Source organism: Oncorhynchus mykiss, chromosome 11, assembly GCF_013265735.2.
Source record: "Oncorhynchus mykiss isolate Arlee chromosome 11, USDA_OmykA_1.1, whole genome shotgun sequence".
Taxonomy (NCBI): Eukaryota; Metazoa; Chordata; class Actinopteri; order Salmoniformes; family Salmonidae; genus Oncorhynchus; species Oncorhynchus mykiss.
The window spans coordinates 60,540,207-60,564,565 of NC_048575.1; the positions used below are offsets into that span (position 1 = coordinate 60,540,207).

Here is a 24,359-nt window from a genome sequence, read left to right on the forward strand (position 1 = left end):
GACAGCCAGTGATGTGAATTCAAACTATTAATGCCACTGTACAGTACACATCTTTCAGTTAGGACTTTTATTTTGAAAACCGAAGGTTCTTTGTATTTGACACGGAAGTGATTCCAAATATTTCTGCAAAATGTTTCCAGGTTATCAATGCCCACCAAGACAGACGTCCATGCGTGTTTGTTGTTGACGTCTATATTTCCCCTTATTTCAGTGTTTAGACGGGATTTAGGTTTCCTAAAATGTCGAGATTAATCGTCAAAAACCTTCCAAACGGGGTAAGTTATGTTAGAATGTGTTGTTGAATGGAGTTTGAACCAGTATCTGGGCTTGAGAAGACGAATATGACGAGATATTTTCTGACGCCCAGGATCCTTTAAAGTCCCGATAATAAGCTCTGCAAACTTGATAATGTTCAAATACGTTCGGTATTTCGCATATAGCAACTATCGTCACTACTGCCGTTATGTACTTCCAAAAAATGTATAATTTAAATATCAATGATTTTTCGGGTTACTGTACTGCTGCTGGATCAGCCGAACTGCGTGGCAGTATTGAGTAATTTGCGCACTTGGTCAAAAACAATACTTTTTATACATGCATTTTGTTGATGTACATTACCGTGCGTAATAGCGAAAGTCAATGTTTTGAGTACCGAACGTATTTTGTCATTGTTACGTTTTCAGATCAGGTTAATGGGATATTGAATTTATGGTACTGGTTCAGATGGAGTGTAGCTACAGATCTAAGCTAAACGTAAAGGGCTAAAACTACACAGCAAATAATTGTATCTACTATTTCGTTCGTGAATTACAGGGGCTAATGTGTGGTAAACTGGAGATGAGTTTGGCTTACGTTTGTGACTGAATTTACTTAACCTGACTTTAGTTAATGATCGAGTTTACGTTTACCTTAGTTCAAAATGAACTTCTAGCCCCTACCCTCTTAGGCACTTGGGTATCTGAAAGGATATAATAATATATGTAACTATGTCTGAAGTGGTAGCTCCATTTTGTTTGCTGATAGGCCAAGCAGAGTTATCCAATCCTCTTAGATGTTTTCTCCACAAGTGCCGATGGAGTAGTGGCTAGGTCTGGGTTGATTTGTTATTCAGGGTTTGTTAAACTGAGTTTAGGTTACTAATGACGAGCTTTGCCTGCAGATGAAGGAGGAGCGGTTCAAGGAGATGTTTGCCGCCTTCGGAACCTTGACAGACTGCGGCCTGAAGTTCACCAAGGAGGGCAAGTTCCGCAAGTTTGGATTTGTGGGCTTCAAGACTGAGGAGGATGCGGACAAGGCGCTGAAGCATTTCAATAAAAGCTTTGTAGACACGTCCAGAGTAATGGTGAGACAGTTAGCCACCCATACTACTGAGTAGTGGTGAGATGGACAGCTAGCCAATCACAGATTGTATGTCAAATTGGATTCGCTAGCCTGGTTGACAGATAATGCCATCGTCTTCTCTGATAGTGTGTGTTGTGTTTTTGCCCAGGTGGAGATGTGCAAGTCGTTTGGGGACCCCACTAAGGCCAGAGCCTGGAGTAAACACTCCCGTGGCCCAGCCACAGCCCCCAGGGAGAATAACAAGGTACAGTATAAGGATAGGGCTGCAGTCAAGTGTTTAATGTTTTTGAATGTTTCACACCATGAGATGTTCCCTTCATCTTCTGGTCATGTCTACACACAGGGTCCTGGGTAACATTGAGGAGTTATTATATTGGGTGTTGATGTACCATAATAACAGGGTACATACTATGATGTATTTTGTGCTGAATTGTTGTGAGAGATCATATCTATTACATTTTTCTCTTGTTGTGTGTTTTTTTCCACCAGGAGAAGAAGAAAAAGGAATCCCCCAGTATTCTAGGCAAAGTAAGTACATGTCTGCCTGGCAGAGGAAATACACTATGGATGGCGTGTAAGATATTGCAAATGCCTGAAGTGTTGGACAATTATTCTCTTCCTTGACATTCTGGTGATCTGTTTAATATTATTTCTGTTTAAACTTGTGTGTCTGTGTGTCAGCTGGAGGATGACGAGGGTTTCCAGGAGTTTGTGTCAGTGCATCAGAACCGCAACCAGGCATCTACCTGGGCCAACGACACTCTGCCCCAATCAGCAGCCCCCGAGACCGGACAGGGGAGGAGTCAGGAGAAGAAGCCTGCCTCCGATGATTACCTTAACTTTGACGAGTCAGATGAGGAGGAGGAGGAAGACCAGGGTAGGTACACATGCCTACATAGACCCTTTGTCTGACAGATGCCGGTAAGGATCTGTGTGTGTAAACGGTGTGTTTTCACTGTCAGGTGCTGATAAGGAGGCTCTGAAGTCTGGCCTGTCTGATATGGAGTACCTGCGCTCCAAAGTGGCACAGACAGAGGGTGCTGCTGTGGAGAAGAACAATGACGATGAGGATGAAGATGCGGAAGACAAGCCTTCCGCTGTGCAGCAGACAGATGGTGCCTATGAGAGTAGGGACACAGACTGTATCCAGAGGGCCACAGCACCAGCCTCTTCACTGGATCAAAGCCAGGGCAAGCCTGGCAAACAGCAGGAGGTAGGGCAGACTCCTAACCTTTAACCCCTAGCACTTGACGGGCACCAATAACCCTCAAACCTTGGGATTGTATATTTGACCTCAAATCCAACCTTAATCGAACTGATGGAGGTTAGCAGTTAAAACAGCATAATGGTGTAGCATTCTGACAGTGCAATTAAGGTTGAGGGTTTTCATTACCTTATTCCCTTTGGTAAAATATATATGTGTGTGTGTCTATCTCTCTGCGTTCCACAGACTGAGCCCACCACTGAGTTCACAGTGAAGCTAAGAGGATGTCCCTTCAATGTCAAAGAGGTAAGTGTGTGTGGGTTTTTGGGCATGGCATGGGGGTGTGATGAGTTCAGATGATTGTGAAAAGGGAGATATGTCCTTCTATTATGATGCAGTTGTTTGTTTATGTATGACTTCTTGGGTTGTTAATGTGTGAAATCAACAGCAACAAGTACGAGAGTTCATGACTCCTCTGAAGCCTGCAGCCATTCGAATCATCAAGAACGCCACTGGCAACAAAACCGGGTATATATATGTGGACATGCGGTCAGAAGAGGAGGTTGAAAAGGCTCTGAAGAAGAACAAAGATTACATGGGTAAGAATCAGACTGTTGTGTGTGTGCATGTTGGTTTCCTCACTGAGAATATAGAGACATGTATTGTGTTTGTTTGTCCTAAGGGGGGCGCTATATTGAGGTTTTTCGGACGAGTGTGAGGGGTGAAGTGCGCGCGGCGAGGCAGGAGAAAGGGAGCGAGAGGAGCTTCACCAGGGAGCTGAAGGATGATGAGGAAGAGGAAGATGTTGCAGAGTCAGGAAGACTCTTCATAAGGAACCTGCCCTACACTTGTACAGAAGAGGAGCTCCAAGACCTATTCTCCAAGCAAGGTGTGCACACACACACACATACTGTACTCCAAGCAAGGAGTTCACACACAGCTCCATGACCTATTCTCCAAGCAAGGTGTGCACACACACACACATACTGTACTCCAAGCAAGGAGTTCACACACACCCCTGACCCCTCAGCCTGTGTTACAGGTCCTCTGGCTGAAGTGGTTTTCCCCATCGACAATCTGACCAAGAAGCCTAAAGGATATGCCTTCGTCTCTTACATGATCCCTGAGAATGCAGTGACAGCACTGGCCCAGCTAGATGGACACATATTCCAGGTACTAATCGCACACCCTTACCCATTGTGTGTTTCTGACCATTAACCTGTAACATCTAACCTTCTATACCCCCATCTCTTTCTCTCTCAGGGCAGGATGCTGCACCTGCTTCCATCCACTCTGAAGAAGGAAAAGTCTGACTCTGCCCACTCTGGCCCAGGCTCCTCCTCCTACAAACGGCAGAAAGACGCCAAGAACAAAGCCAGTAGTACAAGGTCAGTTACAGTCTAAAGACATCTCTTCTTAGTTTAAAATCTCTCTAAATTGTCCAAGTTTATGTTTACAACCCAGTACTGGAATTGTTCAGTAATCTTATTGCCTTTTTGTGTTTGTTCACATTTTGATGTTTGTCCCTCTACAGCTCCCATAACTGGAACACCCTGTTTCTGGGCACCAGTGCTGTAGCAGATGCTATCGCTGAAAAATACAACACCACCAAGAGCCAAGTCCTGGACCATGTGAGTTCTACTCTCCCGTCTCCTCAGCCTCTTTTACCCATCTTCCCTTATCACCGAATACACCTTTCCCCCACCCTCTACCCCATCTTTGATGATGTGATTCTCAGGAGTCTAAGGGGAGTGTAGCAGTGAGGATGGCTTTAGGAGAGACTCAAATTGTCCAGGAGACTCGACAGTTCCTGTTGGACAACCACGTTTGTCTGGACTCCTTCAGTCAGGTATGTTGTAAAACACTCTCTAGGATGTGCTAACCGTGCATAAAGGACATAACATCATATAAAGTTTAGAATATTATTTAAAGTTATAATTTTGGATTCCGGTTATTTGTGTCTGTGTGTTTAGGCGGCGGGGCCTCGTAGCATGTCTGTGTTCCTGGTGAAGAACCTTCCAGCGGGAGTGACGGTGGAGAACCTGGAGGAACTGTTCTCGCCGCATGGCACCCTGGGTAGAGTGCTGCTGCCGCCTGCAGGCTTGACTGCCATCATAGAATACCTGGAACCCACTGAGGCCAAACAAGCCTTCACTAGACTGGCATACAGCAAGGTGTGTGTGTGTGTGTGTTCGTTCCATACAAATTTGGCCTATATCATGTAAAAATAGAATGCTGTCTGAGGAAGACCATGGTCCCGTTCAGGGGAGTATATGTAACGGATGTGAAACGGCTAGCTAGTTAGCGGTGGTGCGCTCTAAATAGCGTTTCAATCGGTGACGTCACTTGCTCTGAGACCTTGAAGTAGTGGTTCCCCTTGCTCTGCAAGGGCCGCGGCTTTTGTGGAGCGATGGGTAACGATGCTTCGAGGGTGACTGTTGTTGATGTGTGCAGAGGGTCCCTGGTTCGCACCCGGGTATGGGCGAGGGGACCGTCTAAAGTTAAACTGTTACATATACTGCCTCACTCTCTAGTTCCAGCATGTCCCCCTATATTTGGAGTGGGCCCCTACGGGAGTATTCTCAGCAGCCATGCCTAGCAAGACACTTACACCAGATCCGGAGTCCACCACCAAAACCTCAGCACAGGAGGAAGAGGAGGAGGAGGAGGAGGAAGCACTGGGATCCACCCTCTTCATCAAGAACCTCAACTTCTCCACAACAGAGGAGACATTGCGTGAGGTAGGCTTAGCATTAGATGATGAGGAATAGAGGTTGAGTGAGTCATAGAGGATGCAGTTAGGTCGGAAGTTTTGTTTGAATGGCTCATGTTTTTGGTTTGTGTCTTTCTATAGACCTTCTCCAAATGTGGCACATTGAAGACCTGCACCATCTCCAAGAAAAAAGACAAGACCGGTACTGAACATGACATTTTAAAGGCGGCGTGGTCAATCCCACGTCTGCATTGGCCTTGCAGCATTTATGGTTAAATGGCCTCTGCAGAAGTCAGGGCGTTGATACTTCTTGCGATTTGCGGAGCAGCACAGAGCTGTTGAAGGAAGTTGTCAAGGGCGTGAGTTTGTGTTTATACAGGACCTCCCGCCCCCACCTACTGTCAATCAAATAATTTCAATGCGGAGCTATACAGAGCCCTCCGCATTGTTACATACATTTGGGAGGTGCACAGCAATGTGGAACATAGCTCAATTTGGCCTCTGTGTGGCTCCGCAATTGCGTCGGTCTCCGACCACAAGCATAAATTGAACATTGGTGTTCTGTGCTGTTTTGTCCCTGTAGGTCAGCTGTTGTCCATGGGGTATGGCTTTGTCACCTATCGGACGCAGAAGGCAGCAGAGAAGGCCATAAGGCAGCTTCAGGTATTGACCCTAGCCCTGATCCTGAACCTTTAACCTCTACACCTATAGATACTGACCTCACCTCTTTCTGTCTCTCTCATCCCCCCCATCTCACTTCTTTCTCTAAGCACTGCAGTGTGGATGAACACCAGTTGGAGTTGAAAGTGTCTGAGAGAGCCACCAAGTGAGTCACTCCATCATACTAATACCATCCATCATACATGGTTACATTAATTAACAACAAACTGATAGGAGTAATTACAGTGCATTCGAAAAGTATTTAAACCCCTTGACTGTTTCCACATTTGGTTACGGTATAGCCTTATTCTGAATTGAATGGGAGAAAATAATGACCACTACAGGGAATAAAGTGTTGACTAGTAACCAAAAGGTTGCAAGATCGAATTCCCGAGCTGACAAGGTAAAAACGTTGTTCTGCCCCGTCATTGAAAATAAGAATTTGTTCTTAACCACTTCTTAGGGATCAAATCTCGTTAACGGGATCGATTTGACAACATCCGCTAAAATGGCAGAGCGCCAAATTCAAATTATTAGAAATATTTAACTTTCATACAATCACAAGTGCAATACACAAAATTAAAGCTTTACTTCTTGTTAATCCAGCCACCATGTCAGATTTCAAAAAGGCTTTACGGCGAAATTAAACCATGCTATTATCTGAGGACAGCACCCCATTAAACAAACACAGACAATCATTTCATCCCGCCAAGCACGACACAAAACTCAGAAATAACGATATAATTCTTTGACGAGCTCTTTGAAGAGCTTCTTCTGTTGGCACTCCAATATGTCCCATAAACATCACAAATGGTCCTTTTGTTCGATTAATTCCGTCGCTATTTATTTGGCGTGTTTGATCCAGAAAAACACCAGTTCCAACTCGCGCAACTACAAAATCATGACTACAAAATCTCTAAGTTACCTGTAATCTTTGTCCAAACATTTCAAACAACTTTCCTAATACAACTTCAGGTATTTTTGAACATAAATAATTAAATTTAAGACGGGATAAACTGCGCTCAATAGCGGATATAAACAAAGTGGAGCGAGCTTTCAGGTCACGCGCCCCAACCACAACAGTACACTAGACTCAACCTTTGTTCTGAACTGCCCTACTTCTTCATTACACAAAGGAAAAACATCAACCAATTTCTAAAGACTGACATCCAGTGGAAGCGATAAGAACTGCAAGCAAGTGCCTTAAAAATCTAGATCCTCATTGAAAACACTCACCTAAAAAAAAATTTCCTGGATGGTTTGTCCTCAGGGTTTCGACCTGCCAAATAAGTTCTGTTATACTCAGACATCATTCAAACAGTTTTAGAAACTTCCGAGTGTTTTCTATCCAAATCTACTACTAATATGCATATCCTAGCTTCTGGGCCTGAGTAGCAGGCAGTTTACTTTGGGCACGCTTTTCACCCGGGTGTGAAAATACCGCCCCCTAGCCTAGAGAGGTTATTAACGGACTTGCCTAGTTAAATAAAGGTAAAATAAAAAAATACCCCATAATGACAAAGCAAAAACAGGTTTAGACATTTTGGCAAATGTATTAAATTAAATACTGGACATGTAACATTTACATAAGTATTCAGACCCTTTACTCAGTACTGTGTTTTAGCAGCGATTACAGCCTAGAGGTCCTCTTGGGTATGATGCTACAAGCTTGGCACACCTGTATTTTCAGAGTTTCTCCCATTCTTCTCTGCTGAACCTCAAGTTATGTCAGGTTGAATGGGGATTGTCGCTGCACAGCTTTTTTCAGGTCTCTCCAGAGATGTTTGATCGGGTTCAAGTCCGGACTCTAGCTGGGCCACTTAAGGACATTCGGAGACTTGTCCAGAAGCCACTCCTGCGTTGCCTTGGCTGTGTGCTTAGGGACTTTGTCCAGTCGGAAGGTGAACCTTTGCCCAAGTCTGAGGTCCTACGTGCTCTGGAGCAGGTTTTCATCAAGGATCTCTCTGTACTTTGCTCCGTTCATCTTACCCTTGATCCTGACTAGACTCCCAGTCTCTGCTGCTGAAAACATCCCCACAGCATGATGCTGCCACCACCATGCGTCACCATTGGGATGGTGCCAGGTTTCCTCCAGATGTGATGCTTGGCATTCAGGCCGAAGAGTACAATCTTGGTTTCATCAGACCTGAGAATCTTGTTTCTCATGGTCTGACAGTACTTTAGGTGCCTTTTGGCAAACTCCAAGTGGGCTGTTATGTGCCTTTTACTGAGAAGTGGCTTCCGTCTGGCCACTCTACCATAAAGACCTGATTGGTGGAGTTCTGCAGAGATGATTGTCCTTCTGGAAGGTTCTCCCATCCCCACAGATGAACTCTGGAGTTCTATCAGAATGAACATCGGGTTGTTGGTCACCTCCCTGACCAAAGCCTTTTTCTCCCGATTGTTCAGTTTGGCCTGGCGGCCAGCTCTAGAAAATGTGTGGTTCCAAACTTATTCCATTTAAGAATGATGGAGGCAACTGTGTTCTTGGGGACATTCAATGCTGCAAAAAATTTTTTTGATACCCTTCCCCAGATGTGTGCAGCAACACAATCCTGTCTCTGAGCTCTACGGACAATTCCCTCGACCTCATGGCTTGGTTTTTTCTCTGACATGCACTGTCAACTGTGGGACCTTATATAGACAGGTGTGTGCCTTTCCAAATCATGTCTAATCAATTGAATTTACCACAGGTGGACTCCTAGTTGGAGAAACATCTCAAGGATAGTCAATGGAAACAGGGTGCATCTGAGCTCAATTTTGAGTCTCATCGCAAAGGGTCTAAATACTTATGTAATTAAGGTATTTCTGTCTTATTTTTTTATACATTTGCAAGAATGTCTAAACCTGCTTTTGCTTTGATGTTATTGGGTATTGTGTGTAGATTGATGAGGGATAATGTTCTACTTAATACATTTTAGAATAAGGCTATAATGTAACAAATTGTGGAGAAGGGGTCTGAATACTTTCCGAATGGTCTGTATAAGCATTTATGATGACACAATGCAGCATTTATCCTCTGTGGCAGACCAGGGGGTTTGGTCAAGACCTTTACACAGATCAGACACGGACAGAGTATGATTAGCTCCGTTTCAAGGGTGTTTATTTAAATAAAAAAGAAAAGGATAGGTCTCCCCCATGAGACTCTCTCCGGGATACCGCCTTCTGGGCTCCGGGTCTCGCTGTATCCTGTCGGGCACAAAAACTGAACTCCCTGCACGCACATACCTCTCAACCGTCCTCAACTATACGGGAGTCCTTTCTTCTCCCGCTCTCCTTTGTGTGCTGCCCTTCTGGCAGCTTTATGGGCCTTGCACAGCTGGTCAGCAATCAGCCCTTGATTATTCACCAACTCCCAATTCGTGATGTATACTGTCACCAGGCCTCGACAAGTCTCCCCCTGGTGGCTGACCTGTATGCCACACCTTATAGATATGTGAGTATTTTGTAATTTTTTTGTATTTGTTTATTTTGTATAGGTCTGCAGTAGTGTCTCGTAAGAAGCAGGCAGAGGGGAAACAGACCAGCTCTAAGATCCTTGTACGCAATGTCCCCTTCCAGGCCACAGTCAGGGAGATACGAGAGCTCTTCTGGTAATATATACATATATACGCACGCACAGACATCTTCAGAGCTTTCTCACTGAGACATTGCATTTTTCATCACTCACTTATGATGATAATATGTATATCCCCTCCAGCACGTTTGGGGAGCTGAAGACTGTTCGTCTGCCAAAGAAAGCGTCCGGTACTGGCACGGGGGCTCACCGCGGGTTTGGCTTTGTAGACTTCCTCACCAAACAGGATGCAAAGGTGAGTGAGGATGAATGAGCACGGTGTGTGTTATTTCTTGTTTCCCCTTTAAAGTGTGTGTTGTTGCTGTACAGTAGTGTTGACCGGTCTTGTTATTTCTTGTGTCCCCTGTAGAAAGCATTCTCAGCACTGTGCCACAGCACCCATCTGTATGGGCGGCGGCTGGTTCTTGAGTGGGCCGACGCTGAAGACACTGTAGAGACGCTACGCAGGAAAACAGCAGAGCATTTCCATGGTAACACCCAGCGTACAGATACAGTAATACATTTCAGATTGATGTTTTGAGAAACCTGTTCTCTGATGTCCCTGTATCTCTCTTTCTCTTAGACATTCCTAAGAAGAAGCGGAAGGCCGAGGTGATGGAGGGTATTATGGAGACGATGGAGGCTGGGGGGACAGAGGATGACTGACCTCTCAACCACACACCCCAACCCAGCCCCGATTGTTGCTCTGTCGACCCATGTGGGTAGGAATAACTGCGTAATCTGGACCTGAGTGACAGGAGAAGAAAGAATCAGATGGACCAGAACTCGACAGAAGCCAATTATTTTGTCAGTGATTCTGCTCAAAGCCTTGACAATCCTCTCAAACACGCTGAGGGACTTTGACAGAGCGTTGTTGTTACGAGGAACGGGTGTGGGTGTGTGAGGAGAAAGCGGGACAGAGAGAGCGAATGTCTGTGAGAGAGCTCTGATGATGCATGGGACTCTGATGACATGATTGATAGGATTATTTGTACACAACAATTAAATGTTACCTATCTGCTACTGTAGCTTTAAGTTTTTATTGAATTGTATTTTATCAGAAAATGTAACATATAATCTATCTACGTTAGAGGGTTAGACTTTTATTTTGAAATTCCTTCATCTTTGGTCACATGAACTATATTGCTAAAAATGGCTGACAGGCGCACACAGATGTCAGTAACAACAGAGAAGATGTTTATGTTTTCATGTGTTTTTTATTTATCATGGACGTCTGTTCGGGCCGAGATTCATTCTGCAGTTCTCGATAAACAAACTGGCCAGCTGTCCTTGGAGGAGGGGTTCCGAGACGACTATGTAGCCTGGGCGAACTTTACCGACGACATCAAGAACTCGGGGTAAATTCAGTCATCTGATGTAGCTGTATCTCTGGGCTAGGGCATTACCGAGTTCCTCCGCTAACGCGCACCAACTCCCTGGACCAGAGCTAATCTAGGTTCATAGACGATGTAGGAATAAAAATATGCGTTTGGGGAAACAGCGAGTTACCACAACCATTTTATCAGAATATGACTTCTGAATAAGTCTAGACAATAACGTTGGATTGATAATTGGGGTATGGCAGGCGATGTTGTCCCCATGTTGCGGAATAAAGAGATGTGAAAGTCTAGGTTTGAAATCAAATGTAACCAATTACTGTTCCAAATTCTAATATGAACAGAACATTTTGAAATCCACATGGGCCTCGTTTATAAACGGTGCGTAAATTTCACCCGAGATTTGTACGGAAATACTGAGATGTATAAACTTGGCGCACGCCATACATACGCATCAGACCTGTCATAAAAATATATGCATACTTGATTAACGCTGCCTGAAAAACGCCCTACAGTCACTTGTTATGCTTACAATAACACCCTTTATTTGCGGTATAGTTTGGTACGATTCATGCAAAAGACGAGTTGTTAGATATTTACTTATCAATATATTATTGAGTTTCTATGTCCTGCCCTGGAGCCTGGACTCATAGACTAGACATAACATAGTAAATGTAAATCTGGTACACTGAAATTGGTGTGGTTCCATAAATTAGATTACTTAAGGCAAAAACGAAAGTAGGGTGGATGAGTGGGCGTATAACGTGAACGTCTAGCTACCAAAAGGTTGCGAGTTACTACTTTTTACCTACTTTACAACTACTTAGCATGTTAGCTAACTCTTCCCTAACCTTAACTTTTCGCTAACCCTTCTGGGAAGAAGGCCTATGCTCCAGTTTTTGGGAAATTCGCTCAGCACTCCCAGTCAAATTGGTCACGCTCCACTCAGCTCACATACTCTGGTTGGCAGGATGTTTAATCTTTAGCAGTAATTTATGCTGTATCTGGAAAATGACTAAATTTCTGAAATAAAAAACATGGCAAGTTGTTGTGGACCTGTCAGCATACATTTTTTTTGCATTAACTTTTCCCCCAACTTAAATGTGATGGACTGCAAGGGAATTCGGAAACGTAGGGCAGGCTACAAAAAAATATGCAATTACAGTAGCTTACTAAGGCCTACTTCAATGTAAAAATGACTGTATACCAGTATTATAAGCCACACTGCCTATGACAGTCCAAAACAACCATTCGGAGTTGAACTCCTCAACCAAACAAATTTGATCATGATGTATTTACTATGTGTTCTCTCCCTCAGCTGGGCATATCTGGAAGTGACCACTAGCGGACGCTATAATGATAGTATCCAGGCGTATGCTTCCGGGGCCGTTGAGGCTGCAGTCACCTCCCAGGTAAGGTAGAGACCATCTGCCCCAACCCCTAACCTAAAACCATATCCTGCTGGGGCAGTGGAGTCAATCTATAGCTGATTGTGTGTGTATTTGTTTGTCTCAGCTGATCTATAAGCACTGGATGAACACTCTTATGGGATACTGCGGTCCGTTTACCTTCGAGTCGGGATTCTGCCAGAGACTAAAGGATTACATCACTTCCAACCTGCAATGGGTCAGACAGCAGATAGAGGAGCATCCACACTGTCCCTACTGGCACCAGGTACTGGCTGGGTCTGGGTCAGCCATCATGCTAAATTATGAAGTGTCTGCGCCTTTTCTCTGTGTCTAAACAGTAAAGAATTATTGCTAGTGTGGCTCATTCAGTACACATTTGGGATCTAAGAACATCTTAGTAGAGAATATTTTTCATTTAGACTTTCTCTCTCAGGTGCGGTTGGCGTTGCTGCAGCTGAAAGGTCTGGAGGACGGCTACAATGATCAGCTGTCATTTCCCAGTGGCCCTTTCACTCTCAACCCCTTCGGCTTCCTGTAAGTGTGGTCTGTGATCTCTGTGATTGGTGGATTTGAGTTCACCCCATTAGTGACAGTCTCTGTAAGCGCCCTTGATTTAACGCGGAGTACCCATCTCCGGAGCAATGTAAATGGTTCCAATGGGGTGAGCTAAATGAAGTGTGGCCAATCATGCCTTGCATCACAGCTCTGACAACCCTCAATTTTTATGTGGCTATTCAGACTTTTCCAGATGGGAGGAGACCTAGAGGATCTTGAAGGTGCCCTAAACAAATCCAGCCATTCACGGACTCTGGGCTCCGGCTCTTGCTCCGCCCTCATCAAGTTGTTGCCTGGCAACAAGGATCTACTGGTGTCTCATGATACCTGGAACATCTACCAGGCCATGCTGCGCATCCTAAAAAAGTACCAGTTTGCCTACCGTGTCTCTCCTACAGGTAACCCTAACCCCTAAACCTCTCATAAGGATAACTTAACTCTGCCTACAGCGTCTCAACGTCCCCCCTTTCCCCCTAACATATACACTCTTCATGAAACACTCCTTGAAACTCTGCATCTGAACACTGGGAAAGTCCAAACATGAGTTATGTGGTTCAGAGTTCTATATTTTGAGTTTGATTTCTGTGTTCTGTTGTTCTCAGACAATGATATGATCCCTGGTGGAACCCAGGCGTTCTCTTCCTACCCAGGCTCCATCTTCTCTGGAGATGACTTCTACATCCTTAGCACTGGGCTGGTGAGAGCTGTGTGTAATATGTGTGGACATAGCATATACAGTGTGTGTAGTCTTTTTATTTTAAAGATGTCCCTCAGGTTACTCTGGAGACCACCATTGGCAACAGTAACCCCGCCCTCTGGAAGTTTGTTCAACCAACCGGAGCAGTGATGGAGTGGCTGAGGAACATCGTAGCCAATCGGCTGGCTACAACTGGCAAGGTGTGGGCAGAGATTTTCAGCAAACACAACAGCGGAACGTAAGTCTCTGTGGTCCCTCTGGTTGACATTTCCCCTTTTTCCTGTAGATGTCCACCATGTTGGTTATCTCTCCGGTTTGGTCAGGCTGGAGCTCTGCAAACCAACTCTCATACAGGCTTTTGAACTATCCATTTAAAGGAAACTAGGAGAGGAAGAGTGAAGGGAACTATCCTTTTAAGGAATGAAGGGAAGTAAAACTATAATCGAGTTTATAAAACATCACATTAAATATCATGAGTGGGGGGAGGACAGAGTTAAGTCAGCTGATAAAGTAGTGTCTCTAAAGTGCTGAGTTGTCTTTTATGACACACACACTTCAGGCAGGCCTGGGAAAGTAGGGCTGGGACTTATCAGTAATGCCCACTCAGGCCAAAGTCCCCTGAGGTCAAAAGTGACACACTCATGATGTTTTGTATGGTTACATTTATCTGTCTTCTGCAGCTTTTTTGTTTATTTCTCTAGCCTATCTCTATCAGTGGAAGCTAGTGGGAGGAGCTATAGACTTTGTAATGGCTGGAATAGAATGGAGTCCAACATGTGGTTTCCATATGTTTGATACCGTTCCATTTATTCCATTCCCGGCATTACAATGAGCCGTCCTCCTATAGCTCCTTCCACCAGTCTTCTCTGATCTCTAGAATATCTACACAGTGTCTTATCAGCCTCAGTTACTCAGCACAGTGGAACCTGAGACTGACTAGTGTATCATCGTCATTAATTACTCAGCCTCTAAACAGACCCACATACCACATAGTGTCTACCTTTAAAGTTAATGTATTCCCTCGTGTGTGTGTGTTAGGTATAATAACCAGTGGATGATAGTGGACTACAGGCATTTCACTCCAGGGATGACAGAGACTAAGGAGCAGCTGTTTACTGTGCTGGAGCAGATCCCGTAAGAAAGGCAACACACATACACACAACAACCTCTCAACACATATACATTTTGAGAAATGGGCTGGTTATTTATCAGTAACATTAATAGGTGTGTGTGGTTCTGTTCTCTAGTGGGCTAGTTGTTCACTCTGATAAAACCCAGGAATTGCTGCAGAAAGGCTACTGGTCTAGTTACAACATCCCGTAAGTACCAATAACATCGAAAACTACCACACACTAGTAATGACTATATTATTCATAAAAAGAGGAGTTGACTGTGTCGGTCTTGCAGGTGTTGGAGTGGATGGTTATAATTTGTTCAGCTTTCACGTGTATATGTGTGACGCACACTCTCGCTTTGTGTTTGTGTAGGTACTATGAGGAGGTGTTTAATGCCAGCGGCTGTAGAGAACTGGTAGAGCAGTTTGGTCCATGGTTTTCTCTGGACATGAATCCTCGAGCCCAGATCTTCAGAAGGAACCAATCACACGTCACAGACATGGACTCCATGGTCCGCCTCATGAGGTACACGCCTCCATTCAGAGGCTTCAATCCAAATGTGTCACAGGAGGGACATGGACAGACCTGCTTTTATACACGGTCATTTCCATGTAAAAGGACCCATGAGCACCAATGTGAAGTTTATAGGGGCATGTCAAAAGTGTTTTTAAAATTTTAATTAAGGCATACATTTGGAATAAGCAAAGGCTTTGATAAGTGGTCAAACGGATGGACAATGGGTCCAAATCAAAGTTTATTTGTTACGTGGCCGAATACAACAGGTGTAGTAGACCTTACAGTGAAATGCTTACTTACAGGCTCTAACCAATAGTGCAAAAAAGGTATTAGGGGAACAATAGGTAGGTAAAGAAATAAAACAACAGTAAAAAGACAGGCTATATACAGTAGCGAGGCTACATACAGACACCGGTTAGTCCGGCTGATTGAGGTAGTATGTAGATATGGTTAAAGTGACTATGCATATATGATGAACAGAGAGTAGCAGTAGCGTAAAAGAGGGGTTAGCGGGTGGTGGGTGGGACACAATGCAGATAGCCCGGTTAGCCAATGTGCGAGAGCACTGGTTGATCGGCCCAATTGAGGTAGCATGTACATGAATGTATAGTTAGTGACAATGCAAATATGATAAACGGAGTAGCAGCAGCGCAAAAAGAGGGGTTGGGCGGGGGCATACAATGCAAATAGTCCGGGTAGCCATTTGATTACCTGTTCAGGAGATAGATATGAATGTACTTTGGTGTAAAAAGTGCAAATCAATCCCAGAACAACAGCAAAGAACCTTGTGAAGATGCTGGAGGAAACAGGTACAAAAGTATCTATATCCACAGTAAAACAAGTCATATATCGACATAACCTGAAAGACCGCTTAGCAAGGAAGAAGCCACTGCTCCAAAACCGCCATAAAAAAAGCCAGACTACGGTTTGCAACTGCACATGGGGACAAAGATTGTACTTTTTGGAGAAATGTCCTCTGGTTTGATGAAACAAAAATAGACCTCTTTGGCCATAATGATCATCGTTAAATTAGGAGGAAAAAGGGGGACGCTTGCAAGCCGAAGAACACCATCCCAACCGTGAGGCACGGGGGTGGCAGCATCATGTTGCGGGGGTGCTTTGCTGCAGGAGGGACTGGTGCACTTCACAAAATAGATGGCATCATGAGGAATTGAAAATTATGTGGATATATTGAAGCAACATCTCAAGACATCAGTCAGGAAGTTAAAGCTTGGTCGCAAATGGGTCTTCCAAATGGACAATAACCCAAGCATACTTCCAAAGTTGTGGCTTAATGGCTTAAGGACAACAAAGTCAAGGTGGCCAGAATTGAAAAAATTGCGAACTAGGAGGCCAACAAACCTGACTCAGTTCCACCAGCTCTTGGGAATGGGCCAAAATTGACCCAACTTATTGTGGGAAGCTTGTGGAAGGCTTTCTGAAACATTTGACCCAAGTTAAACAATTTAAAGGCAATGCTACCAAATACTAATTGAGTGTATGTAAACTTCTGACCCAGTGGGAATGTGATGAAAGAAATGAAAGCTGAAACAAATCATTCTCTCTACTATTATTCTGACATTTCACATTCTTAAAATAAAGTGGTGATCCTAACTGACCTAAGACAGGGAATATTTACTTGGATCAAATGTCAGGAATTGTGAAAAACTGAGTTGAAATGTATTTGGCTAAGGTGTATGTAAACTTCTGACTTAAACTGTCGATTATATTTAAAAAAAAGTGTTGAACATCTAAAATATTTTCAGAAAATAAAGCTCTAGAACCACGAAGATAAGATTTTTTTATTTTACCTTTATTTAACTAGGCAAGTCAGAGAGTTGTCTCTAGAGAGTTGAAAACAGCAGGTCTGGGACAGGTAGCACATCCAGTGAGCAGATCAGGGTTCCATAGCTGCAGGCAGAACAGTTGAAACTGGAGCAGCAGCACGGCCAGGTGGACTGGGGACAGAAAGGAGTCATCAGGCCAGGTAGTCCTGAGGCATGGTCCTAGGGCTCAGGTCCTCCGAGAGAGCATACTTAAATTCACACAGGACACCAGATAAGACAGGAGAAATACTCCAGATATAACAAACTGACCCTAGCCCCCTGACACAAACTACTGCAGCATAAATACTGGAGGCTGAGACAGGAGGGGTCGGGAGACACTGGCCCTGTCCGACGATACCCCCGGACAGGACCAAACCGGCAGGATATGTCCATTGCTCGTGTTTCTTGGCCCAAGCAAGTCTGGAGCTAGGGGAGTTAGAGCCCTGTCTAGGCAGGATATAACCCCACCCACTTTGCCAAAGCACAGCCCCCACACCACTAGAGAGATATCTTCAACCACCAACACACTACCCTGAGACAAGGCTGAGTATACATGGGGCCAAAGGTGTAAAGTTAACTTACACAGCGACTCAACTTTCGTAAAACTTGTTCAGGAAACCTAAACTCGATTCTGAACCTTAAAACTTACTTCAAATATGATGCTTTCGCCAATCGCGAAAAGAGCTTGTGGAAATATTCTCTCTTCTTCTGTCTGTTATTCGTATTATTTTGTATCTCGCAACCAACGTTAATATTTTCTCTTCCCTGTCCTCGATTTGAAAACGTCAATATAAATGCTTCTTTCAACGAGGTGAAATGAGATATCAATCAGCATCAAACTGCCAGTAGCAAATTCAATTTTGGTAGATGTGTGTTGTGCTGTACATTGATGTCCAAACTTGTGAAACGTAGACATATGATTGTTTCAGATTTGGTCTGGACTAGAGGTCGACCGATTATGATTTTTCAATGCTGAAACCGATTAATCGGCCGATTTTAAAAACAAAAAAACCCACATACATACGTATGTATGTATGTATGTATGTATGTATGTATATATAATATATAAAATATATTTTTAAATGTGTATATATATGTATGTATGTATGTGTGTGTATATATATATATATATATATATATATATTTAAAAATATATTTTTATTTATTGGTAATAATGACAATTACTACAATAGTGAATGAACACTTATTTTAACTTAATATAATACATCAATAAAATCAATTTAGCCTCAAGTAAATAATTAAACATATTCAATTTGGTTTAAATAATGCAAAAACAAAGTGTTGGAGAAGAAAGTAAAAGTGCAATATGTGCTATGTAAGAAAGCTAACGTTTCAGTTCCATGCTCAGAACATGAGAACATATGAAAGCTGGTTCCTTTTAACATGAGTCTTCAATATTCCCAGGTAAATTTTAGTTTGTAGTTATTATAGGACTCTTTCCCTCTATACCATTTGTATTTCATTAACCTTTGACTATTGGATGTTCTTATAGGCTCTTTAGTATTGCCAGTGTAGCAGTATAGCTTCCGTCCCTCTCCTCGCTCCTCACTGGGCTCGAACCAGGAACACAACGACAACAGCCACCCTCAAAGCAGCGTTACCCATGCAGAGCAAGGGAAACAACCACTGCAAGGCTCAGAGCGAGTGACGTTTGAAACGCTATTAGCGCGCGCTAACTAGCTAGCCATTTCACTTCGGTTACACCAGCCTCATCTCGGAAGTTGATAGGCTTGAAGTCATAAACAGCGCAATGCTTGACGCACAACGAAGAGCTGCTGGCAAAACGAATGAAAGTGCTGTTAGAATGAACGTTTACGCGCCTACTTCTGCCTACCACCGCTCAGTCAGATACTTGTATGCTCAGTCAGATCATATGCAACGCAGGACACGCTAGATAATATCTAGTAAAATCATCAACCATGTGTAGTTAACTAGTGATTATGATTGATTGTTTTTTATGAGATAAGTTTAATGCTAGCTAGCAACTTACCTTGGTTGTTATTGCGTTGGACTAGTTAACTGTAAGGTTGCAAGATTGGATCCCCCGAGCTGACAAGGTGAAAATCTGTCTTTCTGCCCCTGAACGAGGCAGTTAATCCACCGTTCCTAGGCCGTCATTGAAAATAAGAATGTGTTCTTAACTGACTTGCCTAGTTAAATAAAGGTATTACATTTTTTTTTTTTTATATGACATTTTTTTTTAATCGGCAAATCGGCGCCCAAAAATAACTATTTCCGATTGTTCTGAAAACTTGAAATTGGCCCTAATTAATCAGCCATTCCAATTAATCGGTCAACCTCTAGTCTGGACCAACCAAATGTTGTCTTGTTTGGTGCAGAGCTCATTAAAATAATAGCCACTGTGTAGAATAATGCCCAAATATGCAAACATGGATATTGCATATTTATACATTTTTGTACCTATTTGGAAAGCATCACCACGAAGAGAATTACATTCATAGTTATGCATTTCTTTGTAGTACACATCAGGAACCCATGATTCCGTTACTGTAATTCCGTTGCCAGGTGTAAATCCACTTCACTTACTGTAGTTCAATATCCAAGAGATTTTCTCAATGTGTCATGTCATAGCTGACACCCCATTTGTTCTGCAGACATTGTTGAATCTTAATTCAGATCAGGTATTTAAGAGTTTTTGGAAAATATGGACACAAACTGAGGAAGATGTTTCCAAACTTTGCATCTGTACAGTTCTTCCAGTAAATGTTTTGTAAAACGTTCAGTGTAAATGGTTAAAAGTAGTTATTGTGCAGAGTTGTATGTTTTGTTTGGCATATCTTTTTAAGTGAAAAATTGGAGTCTCAGCTCAATTCCGTTACTGTGGAATTGTCCACACCTGACCTGTATACGAGTACCCCTACTGACATTTTAGCCTATGTATAAAAATATCCCTTCCCGCTCTCTCTGTGTAGGTATAATAACTTTAAAGAGGACCCATTGTCACGGTGCGAGGGCTGCGACCCGCCTGCTAACGGGGAGAACACCATCTCGGCCCGCTCCGACCTGAACCAGGCTAACGGGACATATCCCTTTGGAGCGCTGAAGCAGAGACCACATGGTGGAACGGATATGAAGGTAAGGCTGTAATCCCTCTACTTTTGTCTTGCTCCTCCATCTATCTAAGTATGAATTAGGTGAGCTGTAATGTCATGCCTCCTGTGGGTATCACTAATTGGCTGTGTGCGTACCTTTCCTTGTGTGTAGGTGACGTCTTATGAGATGTGGCGTGAGTTTGGGTTCTTGGCAGCGAGTGGACCCACGTGGGACCAGGTACCTGCTTTCCAGTGGAGTTCCTCTCCCTACTCAGACCTGATGCACATGGGACACCCCGACACCTGGGCTTTCACACCTATACATGTCACCTGGTCTACCTAACCCGTAACCTTTAAATGAACCCTACATGCACACATCCATCAGTGTAAGAAAATAAACTGAGGGGTGCTGGATTTCATTTGAAAATGTGAAATGATTACAAATGTAATGCAAATGGATATACAGTAAGCATATGTTTACTGCACTGCTGTTTGAGATAAGGGAATGTGTTTTAAAAGTTTAAAAAACAAAATCATTTTTTGCTCAGACTGGCTGTCTCATATTGAATGTGAGATGGTATAACTCTGTTTGAAATGAGCCTTCCACTATTGACAAAAATGAGGTAGGAAATTGTACCTTTTAGACGCACAAAAAATACTTTGTTTGGGCAATAGAGAATGATTTTTGTTTTCCATTTTTAAATCTGTTTTCAATTTGAATCCTAAAGTATTCTGCCATTTGATTCATGCTGCTAAGGCCCTGGTCAATTCATTTAATTCATATCAATGCTATTAAGACCGTAATCAGATCAAAATATGTATTACATTTCTCATTTGACAGATAAAGGCTTGAATGTGTCCAGTTTTTTTTATTCAATGGTCAATGGTTGTCATTAAATGAGTTTTGAACTTCAGTTGTGTACTGTAGCTTATTCATAAATACAAAGCTGGCATACTGTCTTTTGTTGTCTGACACTTCTATCAGATGGCACAGACTTTCTGAAGCCTACCTGAAAGCAAAAGAGAAACATTATTTTCTCACCACTTTTTCATCATGCTAACGCAGGTACACATACACACAACGGTCATGACCCCTCGCTCTCAAAGCTCCATTGACACACCCACAAGTCACAACCTACTCACCACCATGCATGGCGAGAGGGTTAACTGGGCCCAAAATCTGTCTTCTCCAGCAAGTGGTGTTTTTTTTTTTCTCTCTCTTTTTTTTGCTCACCAAGCAAGGAGGTTTTGGAGGTCAATGAGTGTTGAAATTGGTCAACAAAAAATGTTATGGCTTATTTGATTGAATAGAAGTTTCGTAATGCTTAGGTTGTTACGAGTAAAGTAGGACGTGACATACTGGCAACTTTGAGAAAAAACACTTTATATCAGAGATGTGCCTGTTGTTCATGCATATCTACCCTCTCATTGGCTAGAATGGTCCCACCTGATCTTGCCTCCTGACTGCCTTCCATTTTTGAAGACATTTATTTTCTTGTTAGAGCAGCCATTTGAGCATCTGGTCAATATAATGGATACTCTGTTAGTACCCAGCAGAGAAGGAAGGAAGAAAATAGGGAGGATGGTTGGGCTGAAGGACTTTCCGAGTCTGCTTCTGTTGTTGATCAGTTTGATGGAGTGTCTCATTAAACTGTTTGCCTGCTGTTATTAATCTTAACCCTTGCCCTGTCCATAAACAGTGCCCTCTGATACTTTTGACTTTCTACACTTCTCTGATGGGTGACGTAAACATGAATAAATATTTCAATTTTACAACATCTAAGGTGTCTATTATTCCTCTCAGGCGTCTAGGCACTTCCATCGATCTGAGCCGCCTGCAGCTGTTCATCCCAGTCCAGCTCCCCTCTCTGCAGCCACCACAGTGGTGGAGCATCTTTCCCACCACCGTCAAGAAAAGTGGAGTCGCTGCCCATCTTCTGCCACAGGCTGAAAATCCATCTCGTCATGCTGCACCTTGGCTCCCGTACTGCCTTCCCTAGCTTATCACTTCTCCTACAAAGATCACTTGTGGTGGGCACTAAATCCACACAATCACAGATAAAACTTATGTTGAATCTTGCACAGTTTATTCAGCGTGCCGCTGCTAAATGCATGTTGGGAAAACATTGCCTATTGCCTTGGGCAAGTGAACTGAGTAGTCACACAAGTTGAGCCTGCTCCGAGGTTGGCGATTTGTTATTTATTTTTTAAGTGAAAAAACTGCAATGAATTCCAGTAGACTAAAACTGATATTTATGGTTCCTCTCCATTGTTTAAGTGAAAGACAGACAATTTAAGCAAGGACACGGGCAGCCATTTCAGAATTTGCCTGAGTGACAATCAACAACAACACACACACTGACAAAACACACAGCTTAAACACTTCATTTCACCTAGGTCCCAAATGAACACGCAAAATGATTCAAACAATGGAATATTATTGAAACAAGTTAAAGCCTGTTCCATTATTAGTAAAATTTCAGGGAATTCTTTACTGGTGTATAAACCGTTAGCTAACAGTTGCTAGTGCAACAAACTTACCATGGGAAAAATAGAGAAAAGGCCAAACGAAAGATAAACGTTTAGTTGAACAGAGTTGAAATTGAGAGCTAGCCTAGGACTATGGTAGAGCAGCATAATGGGCTCCCTGAATTCCTCAGCTACCTAGTTAGCTAGTAGGCTTCATTATGCATATTAAAATAGTAATATTCAACAATTTACTATTTTATTTTTTACCCCCTTTTTCTCCCCTATTTTGATATTGTCTTATCGCTGCAACTCCCCAATGGGCTTGGGAGGCAAAGGTTGAGTCATGCGTCCTCCGAAACATGACCCGCCAAACCGCGCTTCTTAACACCCGCCCGCTTAACCCGGAAGCCAGCCTCGCCAATGTGTCGGAGGAAACACCGTTCACCTGATAACCAAGGTCAGCCTGCAGGCGCCCCGCCCGCCACAAGGAGTCACTAGAGCGCGATGAGCCAAGTAAAGCCCCCCCGGCCAAACTCTCCCCTAACCCGGACGACGCTGGGCCAATTGTGCGCCGTCCTATGGGACTCCCGATCATGGCCAGTTGTGATATAGCCCGGGATCGAATCCGGGTCTGTAGTGACTTTAGCTACTATCACACAGCTTGGACACCCATGAATACCCCACAAGACATGCCACCAAAGGTCTCTTCACAGTCCCTGAGTACAGAAGAGACTATGGGAGAAGCACAGTACAACATAGAGCAATGACTAGATGGAGCTCTATTCCACATCAGGTAACTGATGCAGTAGAATCAGATAAAAAAAAAAACAGATAAAAATACACCTTTACAGCAGGGAACAGCAGGGAGTGTGAAGAGACACACACAAAAGGTACAGACATAAGCTAGCACATGCACTCTACCCACATGTACAATTTAATATTCTAGTATGGTTGTATTATACATTTTGTATTGTAGATATCTAGTGGTGTAATAATGTTATATGATGTACTTTTTTATATTTTGTTTTACATTTAATGTAAGTGCCTTAATATGTTTGGACCCTAGGAAGAGTAGCTGCTGCCAATGAGAATCCCTAATAAATACAAATATTGACGACGTCCGTCCTAGCTCGCTCATTAATGTCTTCATCGAAATATTGCCTCTTTTCCGCTCGTCGTCCCCTTATGCCGTAGTTTGTACATCTCAATTGTCAGTAGAAACCACATTGGTTTAAGCTAGTATCAGCCATATCAGCTGTTTTTTTAAGGCAGTAAATTAGGCTGAATGAACTGTTTTGCTGCTAGGCAAGGCTCAGCTAATAGCCAGGTGTAGCAGTGGTAAGGATTCACTGAAAAGCAATCGTTTGTCACCGTTATGGTGCAATTCATGTTTTGTTTAGTGTTGTGTAGTGGCTTTGCTGGCATGAATGTACTTTTTTTTGTTAATTTGCCCCACCAAGAAATGCATGATAAAATCGCCACTGCACGCTGCATGAGGCAAATAGTTGTCACACCAGATACTGACTGATTTTCTGATCCACGGGGACTACCTTTTCTTCTAAAGTATCATGTGAAATCCATAGATTAGGGCCTAATGAATTTATTTATTTCCTTATATGAACTGTGACTCGGCAAAATCTTTGAAATTGTTGCATGTTGCGTTTATATTTTTGTTCAGTATAGTTAGGATTTGTACAAAAACGTTTACCCGACCGGTAGTTTAGAGGGTAGAGTAGGAAACTATGGAACATTCATGTAGTTGACGAGTAATTAACCGTTTTCCGGCACAATTTGTTGAAAGCGCCAATGCCTTCTGAAAGCCTCGTTTTCCAACCCGTTTTCCCGTCAATATTAAAAACCGGAAACAATAATCACCGCAATTTGACC

The 24,359-nt window shown here is 43.1% G+C and overlaps 2 protein-coding genes across 2 annotated transcripts; both read left to right on the forward strand.

Moving 5' to 3' along the window:
* Positions 1-117: 117 nt before the first annotated feature.
* rbm19 (RNA binding motif protein 19) lies at positions 118-10,499 on the forward strand. Its single transcript, XM_021621708.2, has 22 exons — positions 118-275; positions 1,160-1,342; positions 1,490-1,585; positions 1,831-1,869; positions 2,023-2,218; positions 2,304-2,554; positions 2,792-2,851; positions 2,994-3,144; positions 3,228-3,434; positions 3,588-3,718; positions 3,809-3,933; positions 4,080-4,176; positions 4,284-4,394; positions 4,519-4,719; positions 5,080-5,286; positions 5,400-5,460; positions 5,842-5,921; positions 6,029-6,084; positions 9,398-9,511; positions 9,619-9,730; positions 9,845-9,965; positions 10,058-10,499. Exons 1-22 carry the CDS (start codon positions 240-242, stop codon positions 10,138-10,140), a joined length of 2,718 nt encoding a protein of 905 aa, XP_021477383.2. The 5' UTR covers positions 118-239; the 3' UTR covers positions 10,141-10,499.
* A 90-nt stretch (positions 10,500-10,589) lies between these two features.
* Positions 10,590-20,917, forward strand: plbd2 (phospholipase B domain containing 2). Its single transcript, XM_021621709.2, has 12 exons — positions 10,590-10,832; positions 12,130-12,223; positions 12,327-12,485; positions 12,654-12,754; positions 12,959-13,173; positions 13,378-13,472; positions 13,550-13,710; positions 14,511-14,606; positions 14,720-14,791; positions 14,960-15,112; positions 19,884-20,046; positions 20,176-20,917. Exons 1-12 carry the CDS (start codon positions 10,627-10,629, stop codon positions 20,344-20,346), a joined length of 1,686 nt encoding a protein of 561 aa, XP_021477384.2. The 5' UTR covers positions 10,590-10,626; the 3' UTR covers positions 20,347-20,917.
* Positions 20,918-24,359: the final 3,442 nt, after the last annotated feature.